Source organism: Centrocercus urophasianus, unplaced genomic scaffold (assembly GCF_019232065.1).
Source record: "Centrocercus urophasianus isolate 14NV4802_14NV808 unplaced genomic scaffold, USGS_Curo_1.0 seq_16, whole genome shotgun sequence".
In the NCBI taxonomy this organism is placed as follows: domain Eukaryota; kingdom Metazoa; phylum Chordata; class Aves; order Galliformes; family Phasianidae; genus Centrocercus; species Centrocercus urophasianus.
In genome coordinates this window covers 16,123,603-16,133,961 of record NW_024884711.1, presented here as the reverse complement: position 1 = coordinate 16,133,961, position 10,359 = coordinate 16,123,603, and the positions used below count along the sequence as shown (strand labels likewise).

The 10,359-nt window shown below is 35.0% G+C and overlaps 1 protein-coding gene across 1 annotated transcript in view; it reads right to left on the bottom strand.

The window, feature by feature from the left end:
• Positions 1–10,359, bottom strand: part of SKAP2 (src kinase associated phosphoprotein 2) — a 108,925-nt gene that overhangs the window by 78,217 nt on the left and 20,349 nt on the right. The window contains exon 4 of the mRNA XM_042817166.1: positions 8,350–8,454. Coding sequence (XP_042673100.1) covers positions 8,350–8,454 — 105 coding nt within the window. The remainder of the gene's footprint in view (positions 1–8,349; positions 8,455–10,359) is intronic.

Below are 10,359 nucleotides of genomic sequence, written 5' to 3'. Positions count from 1 at the left end.
AAAAAAAAAAAATCAACACCCACTAGCAAAAGACATCTCCTCAACTGAGTTCAATTTGACAAAAATCAGTGGAAACAGCTAAGAAGCCAGTACAACTTCTAGTGCCAAGTAGCCAGATGGCACTGCTGGAAAAATTATATCTACAGACTGGCAGCTTGATCCCATGATTATTGCCCACGGGAGGAGGAAGAGGGAAACAAGGGGTATTTCAGTGTGATGGACTAAATCAATTATCACCAGCTCACTATGGCATTTTCACATTATTTTTATACCAAATTCTAAATATCACTCAAACAAATGAGGACACTGGAAGATTCCAGAGATCTGAGAGAGAAGAAAAATGTATGCCACATATTAAAAAAAGCAGTGCATACTAAAGAATGCCTCCACCAGCTGCATGGCAAAATCCGTAATATTGCCAAACAAAAATTTGCAGATGCTTGTGGTTAATAAGTAAAAACAAAATGTTTTTATTTTGCGGGATTTATTTACCACTTTATAACCCAAATCTGTGTATACAGATTACAGAAGAAATCTCTGCATTTGTCAGCATTACGACTACATTCTTTTGTGTGTTTTTAACTCTTAACTCACAGGTATACAACACAAATACAGAATAACCACTTTGCTAAAATATACCAAAAATCTTCGATCAAAGTTGGTCATAATCTCACCAATTCTTTTCCTATTAAAATATAGTACTCAAGTCAGTTTCTAAAGAAGCCACTGAGGGGAGAAAAAGCACCCCATTCTTAATTTCACGTAAAGACAATTATTTAACCCTACCTCTCTCACAGAAATACAAACTCAAATTGCTGAGCACAAAATAGATAGAATTGTAAAAAGCAATTTTTTTTTTTAGTTATTTGTTCTTTTGGTGTTTTTTGGGGGGGAGGAGAGGGGCTGTTTGTTTGTTTTGGAGGGGGAGTGGTTTGTTCATTTGATTTGCTTTTTAATTTGAATTCAATGACATTTCCATTCATTTTTTCCTCAGGCAACTGTATTATTAAGGTCCATGTCCCCATGTTCTGTACCTCTTCTTGGGAAGGAGCAATTCACCTATCTATCTGTTATCTATCAAGGAAGACTTGGGCCACCATTACTTAACTTGCCTCCAAATCCTCATTTTATAGCACACTACAAACATCCTTCTGGGGCCAAGCATATGCATTCCACATTTATCATTCCCCTTGCCTCTTCAATACAAGGTGGCAAGGCACAATAGCAGATACGTGAGGCACATAAATTAATTGCATTGTTGAATATGCATTGTGAATATTTTACATATTACCAATATACACAGAAATATAAAATTTGGCTGCTGAAGAACAGTGTTTTCTACAAAGATGAGATACCTCTGGAAAGTTAGTATCAGACTATGATGTAGTTCGCATTAAATAAGTAACATGCATTCAGATAGGAAGAGGCCATGAAAATCTGTTTTAGACCAGAAAAGGTTTTAGCCCATTTCACAGTACAAGATCACTCATAACTCCTTGCACAAAATGAGTCCCAAAGAATTTTTGTCAATATAAATAGCAGCAAAGACAAGAGTTAACATCCAGGTGATAATACCTTTCCTTGTTGTGACAGTGGTGAACAGGTTTTGAATAACGTTAATTAAGAAACAGTAGTAATAATTTTAGCTTGGAGGGAAGTCAACATGCAATATTTTGATCTCATACTCTACTCTTAATCTCACTCTCGGAAGTAATTCAAGTGAATATCTACATAGAATTTCAGAGCAGACTATCAAACCAAAGATACTGTCTAGTGACAAACATCTGCAGGAAGTAAAGCTCCTGCCGCAATTTTTTAAGCGGTGAACAATGTCTACAAGTCATTTTTTTAGAATAGCAATAATGAACTTGTCTGCACTGGGGGTATCATAAAGATTTCATTTGTAACAATTTGGTTGTTTTGGTTTTTTTTTTTCCACGCAGCACTTTAATAAGCTTCTTAATGACATAGATTTTACTTTTCCGTTCAAATTTAATCTCAAAATTTATAAATATTAAACCACTACAACCTCCTTCTTTCATGAAAAGAAACAAACACAAGTCCATTACATTAATGGCTGGATTGCATGATACTTGAGAGTTAACAGGTTCTTTTTCTTCTTGCTTAAGCTCTATGAATGTACTTTGCACCTCCACTGAAAGCGCTCATCAGTCAAAGCACAAAAACATAAATGTGGGGAAAATCTTTTACTTAGTGTTGCTGAACACTTTCATGCATACACTGAATTAAATACAGGCGCAAATTCCCAACAGTCAATTCTGTGGAAAAGCCTGAACTAAATGATACTGTGTAGTGTGTGCTGAAGGCTGACCCATCACCCTGACTTACTTGGTAGATACACACACACCAAAAAAAAAAAAAAAAAAAGCCTCTTACCTACAAACTCAGCAACAACAACCTGTTGAACTTGCTTGGCTACTGGATAATCACCCATCTCAAGGTGCCACTGAGATCCTATGAAGCAGCACTCTCATTTAACTCATCTCCCTGGTTCTGTGAGTAATGGAGTAAGGAGCAGAATGAAAGCTGACTTACCACTATTTCTTAACAGGAAGAATGAGGAATTAAAAGGAAATCAGAAAGTAGAAGTGTCTATAGATAAGGAAAGTGTTAAGTTCCTAAACCTGTAATTGAACATCCTATCCCATATAAAGGAAGCTGAAGGAAAAGCTTCCCTCTTCCTTTTTATTTCAGCTACTCATGATGTAAAAGAACGGACCTAGAAAAGCATTAGCCAAACTAAATGGGAAAAAAAAAAAAAAAATCTAGCGCACTTCAGCTTTCTGTTCTTTTTTACAATAGCTAGATATCTTGAACAAAACTATGATATAATACGAAAAAGAATGGGTCAAACAAGTTATTGTTTTTATCGTGGATATTGTCCTGTCCAGTGGTGCCGCATACATGGCTGTTTTGTTATTGCTCAGTCACTGAAGCAACATAGATGAAATAAAATGAGCAACAAACCATGTCATTTCTCCCATGGGAGAAAGGTAAATGTTAAAAGAACACAGGGGTTTATTGTTTAATAGGAAGTTTTTCATCATGATAATTAGAAGTTCAACCATTTTAGTATCATCAATTTGTACACACTGTTAACCTACACGGTATCATTTTTAACTTTACCATTGACTTTAACAGGGCCAGAAGTGCACCTGAAACTTCTGTTTCCTTACAGAAATTAATCTCTTCTGTTCTATGCAAATTGTTTAAACAAAAATTAATCAGATTAACTTTCCATATTTCAAATGCTTTAAAAAAAAAATCTTTCTTTTCAAAATAAGTAATTACTGCAATATTTGCTGCTATGGATCCTGTAAACAAACAAACAAACAAACAAGCAGTTCAGTTGCTTGACTTTTTCAGCAGCAGTTAATTTTGGAGAGGTACAGAGCCTCTTTTCAGTCTTTGAATATATACATGACAAAAGGAAAAGAAAGGAAAGAAACCACTGTGTGTCCTTCATGGACAAAAGGGAGTAAAATGTCAATAGCGTGATATGAAGCATTTAGGACACGTATCTGCTAATAGCAAGTGCAGTGCTGCACTGGGACAAAGTGCCTGGGAAAGACAGTGAAATTGCAGTATTAGAGATTTTTAGGAAAGATGAGACAGGTGACTGCCAAAAATCATTTCAGGCACGATAAGGATAATATATTTGCTTGACTACAACGTCTCTCCTGTCCAACAAGGAGCTGAACTTCTTTACATCTTTTGACTGTTATTTCAACACTCTCTTCAATAAATAGATGTGAACCTGGGAATTTATACACACCTGTTCCCACATGTATCCCATTTAACTTGGGAAGGGAGATTAAAAGAAGAGATGTGGATTTCAATCTAAGCTGAGTTTGCAAAATATTCTTCATGTTTCAGGCTGTTCTTTAGTACACTTTGCTTTTCACTGTGATTCCATCATCCTGCAAAGATTTTACTCTGGATGACAAGGTTCAAAATGTTCCTACCTAGAAAACACTGAAGGCTGCAGATTTACAAATCGTCCGTAAGTGTCTCAGCCTACCTAATCCCCTGACATTCTCACTCCATTTAAGAATTTTCTACTAAAAAAAGCATATTTTATTCATACGCTATAGTCAAATAGGATAATTTGAAGACCATACAAGTCCTCAGACACATTTTTAGTACTTCCTTCATCTTCACATGCTCAAGGCAACATTTCTAGATTACCCATAGAAACGAAAGTGACCTAAATTATTTTAATAGCATTCACTATGATCTTTCTAAATCCAGTAATTACTAAATCACACTCCCTGCAGAGCTAACCAGACATATCTTCTTCATAAGTGGTAGGTTCACTCACAAGTTCACTCACAATAGTTGCAATAATGACAAAAGTTGTATTCCTTAATAATAAAGGCATTGCCTAGCATGGAATCAAGTTTCTATACCACCAACCAAAGGTTTTACACTCAAAAAAAAAAAAAAAAAAAACCAAAAAAACCAATGGGCATCATAAAAGAAGGTTATACTGTTAAAGTCTAAGAAAGTTTCAGTATGGCATTAAACCTAGATTTCACATCAACCTAAGGAACCTGAAAATTAAATAAAAGACAGTAACATTTTCCCCATTAATATGACAACTTCATTATTAATTAACCTTCAACTGAAAATAAGTTTGCCAGCAACTTTACATTAAGTCTTGCTTTTTCACTTTTTATGTATTTCAGCATGCTTTGCTTTCTAATGAACCTAGAGATGTATTTTCCATTACTTACGTTCTTTAACATACAGATGGAAAAGGAGTAAGAAATTACAAGGCATAACATTGTAATACAATGTACTATACAAAAACCTGTCGTTTAAGTTGCAAGAAACCTAGCCATCAATAAGTGAGAAAAGACACCACTCAAAAATCAATTATGTTGAGTCTTTTGTATAGAGAAGTAGTACACCTTTCAGGCAACTGGTATTAATGAGCAGACATAGCTATAGAATCTCCATCTGTTTTTCTGACAAAGCTGTGACTACTCCAGTCTCTCATTGAAATTCCATTAATCTGGTGCACCAAGGACCAATGTGAAAATCAAAACTCCATCTAACCCTTTATCAGCTCACAATAACCTACAAGTGAACTCTGCCTGTTAGCATACAGCAAGTTATGATTTTGCTATCAATCAGGCTGTTAGCCAATAAAAAAAAAAAAATCAAGTTAAGAACTGAGTGCCTGGCAGTGCTGTTTTGTTTTGTCTGTCTTGGGTTTGGGTTTGTTATTTTATTTGGGGTTTTGTTGTGCTTTATCCCTCTTCCAATTTCTGTAGGGTGTCTGGACATGTAAGCCTATGCATCATTCTCCTTCGTTGTGATTTAATTGCTGCCAGCAATCAAGTCAAAGCATCACTGAAGTGTGCTTGAATTTCATTAGAAGATATAACTTATGCTACTTTCCTACAGTACCTAATAAACCATAAAGAAACCAAAACACATATGGCTTGAGGGAATAACTGGAAAATTAGGTGGCCATTTGGGAACGGAGTGAACTTTTGAACCAGAGGAACAGAGAAAAAGAAATATTAAAAGGAAAGACAGACTTAGAATGCACACAGAGACGTGTGGGTTTGACCTTTTCAGTACCTAGAAAATTACATTAGCATTATGAAAAATACATATCATGTTTAGAGTTTATAATCCATCAAAGTTTAGATACTTTGTTAGTGCCTACCATAAGGTAAAAGTCAAAAGGACAACATAACAATCGGATTTGACAAAAGGCCTTTAGGTGACCTGTGCTAATTTAGTTATCCCATACTTATTGTTAAATGGATTATCTCTTGTGTAATTAATACACCATTAGACAAAGGTCACACAAAAACTCTGGGATTTTACAATGACTATAATGTACACGTAATACACTAATTCTTTATCTGTTACCAAGCGGGTGCCTTCACAAATTATATTTTGACAGTAACACGGCAAAGCCAAGCAGCAGTGCTTTCAGAAGTCAGACAAATCTTGAAGTCTTGAATTCAAGTATATAAAAGTAAATATATATATATATATATATATATATATATATATATACACATACATTTTTGTTTTTCAAACAGCAAACATGCTTGAAAGGTTTATATAAAATAATACAAACACACTCAAATAAAGAATGCTTCTCCATTTGATTACCTACAGTTATGCCCCTCTGTTAATGCTGAGAGCCTTGATTCTATGCAAATGAGGTTTTACACCTATGCACAGCCCTGCTGAACTAAACTGGTAACTGCATCAGACCAAGTGTCTACCCTATGGATCCAGCTGCTTCACTAGGCTTAAATATTGAGCACTAAGAGACTGCTAAAAAATAAAAATTAACTACTAAGCTTCAACAAACCCAATCATGCCTATGAAAACTGAAACAAATTGCACCTCAGAGGATCAATTCACCTCTTGTAAGATCCTCTTAACATGGATTTTCATACGCAGTCTATGAGGCTATGTTTTAATGGTGGTCTATATACGTTAAAATCAAAACGCGCAAAATGGCACACTGGACATTCAAAGAGGAAGAAAATTCCTAATTAAATGTAAGTATTTACAGACAAAATTTGCCACCTTTCCCTCATTCTGAGCTTCCACTAGGTAACCAAGGAGAATTTCTCCGAAAATGTAGAAGGAACAATGAGGTAACATCACCTTAAATGTAACCCACCATGTTTCCACTCAAAACGTTAACCAATAAGCAAAGATACCGACGGGCGGGTACCAGACCTAGTCTCATAATCACAGCTTCCAGAATGAACTAAAAATTAATTATTCATCTGTACAAAATCGTATAGTAATTTATATACTCTGGTATCAGCATTCTTCAGCTATTCATTTAGTTTTATGAACGTTATCACTTTTTTCTTGATTAACTTGTTTTGAAACAAATATATAATCATATCTCCTATTAAACAGTCATACAATTTTGTCAGAAACCCTTTATGCAATCAGTACCATGTTATTAAGTTACAATTAGAAATAATGTTGAGATTATGTTTGTAAGCAAAAATAAATAAATGGAAAGTTGCATTCATCTGTAGTTTGGAAAATTAGCTTGGCTTTTCTAAAAGCCATATTCAATTTGACTGATAATTACATTTCAACAAGAAAGCAAAAAGGCTTGTTTTTACTATTTTTTTTAGAAGGTCACATTGCTGAAATGCAACAAGCTCAATATAAAAAGAAGTGTGATTATTATTGTTACACATTTTACAGAGTTCTGAATATAAAAAAATAACTGTGTTATTCTGAATCAGTGGTTAGAAGGTTTATCACTTATGCATGTACTTGACTTATCCCTGTTCTGCAATAGACATAATTTTATACCTCATAAAAGCAATTTATGTTTCCAAAGGGAATAATCTGGATAACATAAAACGTGGAGTGCTATGTTGCGGGAAGCATATTTTCATTCAGCAATTGTATTTTGAGAATGAGCTGCACAATTTGATCATCATATCATGTCAGAAAACATCATTCACTAGCAGGTCTAACTTCCAGTGCCACAAATTAATATACATCGTTAATTTATTTGTACATATACTTAATTTACTGCCTTGTATTATCCATAGAAGGGTTTTAATATTATTTATACAATAAATGAACCTCAAAAATATGGACACTAGGCTAAAGCGAGCTTGTTAGCTACTGAAATATTCAATCGTTCATGTCTTCAGAACAGCCACATTTAGCATTAAATTTAATGAATACAACCCAAAACAACATGGAAAAGAGCTATGGATCTTAGATTTTCCTTGTTATGCAAACTCAAATTTAAAATGTATACAACAAAAACATTCCACAAAAAGACTACCTCAATGCAAGGAAACATTGTAGGAATAATTAATTTAATATTTTATGAACCTATTCTGCATGGAGTTTGCAGAAAAATATCAATCACATAAACTGTTTCATTATTTATATGATAAATAATACAGTAAGCCATTAAGTAGCACAATAAAATTAAGCAAGAATCTGATAATGTTGAATTAACAAACAATTTGTTAGTACAAATATTCACACTGCTTTAGCCATGATCTCTCTATAAAAACATACGCATCTACAGAAGATGTTTTGTTATCAGAAAGCGTGTATTTGAGAAAAAAAAAAAAAAAACATGCAAATTTGCGGCAGCTTCACTATGCTCTAGGACCACTAGAGAGAGCTCTTCTGTTCCTTTAAAGGTTCTTGTAAAGGCAGGAAAACTGTCCAGCTGTGATGCTTATCTGCTTATTTGATTTCCACCAGTAACATTCTCATCATGAGGCACCCATTACACGAGTTTGTAGCAAACTGGCAAATCTAGTACATTCTAAGATAAACAGTGTCACATACCATCAGAATGTGCTTCGTCCTCTTTATCACATCGGTCAGATGCTATTGAGGCACTGTCAGGAGGTGAAGAAAAGGAGCTCTCTGACTCTTCCTCATCTTCCAATTCTGAAAAGTCAAAAAAAAAAACCCACATTACTATGTAATATAGTCTGTCATGCAAAGACAGAATGCAAAGGCAAGTATTTTCATTACAACTGAATAAGTGAATCTCACTGTTAAGGAGGATATTAACTATTATTTCAAAGTGTCTATTCCTCATGCACCTTGTCACCTTGTATTTCAATGCTACTGTTCTGGAGCAACATGCTAATTGGCCAAGTGCATTTTGTTGGAGTGGTTTTCTTAAACACTGTCCTATAATGAACCTACTACCAGTGCTGCTTAGCTGACAGGGTGGGGGAAAAAGAAAAAAACCACGGCAAAGAGGTAGGCAAGAGCAAACGCTGTCAGGAAGAGAAATGGGCAGTGTCAACGCAAGAACTCTTTCATTTTTAAGTGTAGAGAGGATCTGGGATATGCTGCATCTTCCTTCCAGAGGCCCGCCCAACTACTTCTGGCAGCACTTTGTCCTCCTCTGCCCACTTTCCTTTTCTCTTCAACTTCTTTCTAGGGGCACCCTGCGAATGCAGTGTGTGCTGTACTCTTCCAACGAAGCTAAAAACGGGATCACCTTCTGAGAGCACCCAGCCCAAAGGGGTGCCTTAATGCAGCACTCTAGCGATGAATTTCTCAAACAACTGAGAGCCCTACCACAACAAACAAAACAAACGTTGCCTTATTAGCTGAACAGCGCATGATGCTGACCAGAGTGTATTAAATATTGGGAAATAAAGAGAAATTGCTACAGTTGAGGTTCTTGTTTAATAAGATGAAATTTAATTTTACCCCCCTGAAATGCAGTGTATTTTCTGAGTTTGGTTTGTTTGCTTTCATAGCAACTAGGCAAAGAAGCAGAAGGGAAAAAAAATCCTGGAAATATAGGGGGGAAAAAAAAGTGAAAATTAAAAAGAAACCACAACCTCAACCACATAATTACTTATTTGTTTTTAAAGAAACAGCGTTGGAAAATAAGAAATATCCAATAATTAAAGCCGACACTGTCACCAAACCAAAATCATAACTCCGATGCTCCAACAGATCAAATAGCTCTCCATTTTCTTAAAAAGTATATAAGGAAAAAATTGCTTAAGCACTTCCTTTTGTTATATTCACATGCAAAAGCTTTCCAGAGCTCTACAGACATGCATCTCTATTCACATATTCACTTTTGGAGCACTGTACCACACAGCTAATTTATAAACTCCCAAATAAACCCCCATCCACAGTGAAATTATTCTCTGCATCCATAGAAACCAGTTGGGCTGCCTAGCTATGGCTGAGAGTTTTATTCTTCTATTTTCTATTTAATATAAAAAAATCCAGTATATTCCCTGTTCTTTGGAGAAAAAAAAAAAAAAAAAAAAAAGCAACGTTTTCTTTTCAGAAATTTTTTTTTTCTTGCTTTACTGGAATTTTTGTAGCCCAAAATTGCTAAACATCAAATTGGATTTTCTTTTCATTAATTTAGTCCTTTTCTGAGCAAAGTTTCCTTTCAAGTCCCAGTGCCATACAAGTATTGCTTAGAATGAGAACCTGATTCCAAATCTATTTTTGACACAGTCTACTTCCGGTAGCACTCCAGCTCCCGTGTTAATCTGATCAAAATATTTGCATTTCATCACACCTGTCAAACCAATCAGAAGTAAATTATCTGTCTCCAAGATGCACTCCTTCATCCAAACAGAAAGCCACAAAGCAGAGAGCATGTGAACAAAAAAGATTATGCCATATTTACAACTATCATCTTTTATCCTTACATGCAAGAGACCAGTTGCCTCTCACTCTCTGTGCATACATACACATAGTAAATATACACAAATTACAAAATAGACTATTAGAAGACCAGACATTATAATCACAGCCCATATCCTCTCAGGAGTTGTTCCATTCTTTTTCTGCCCTAAATTTTTT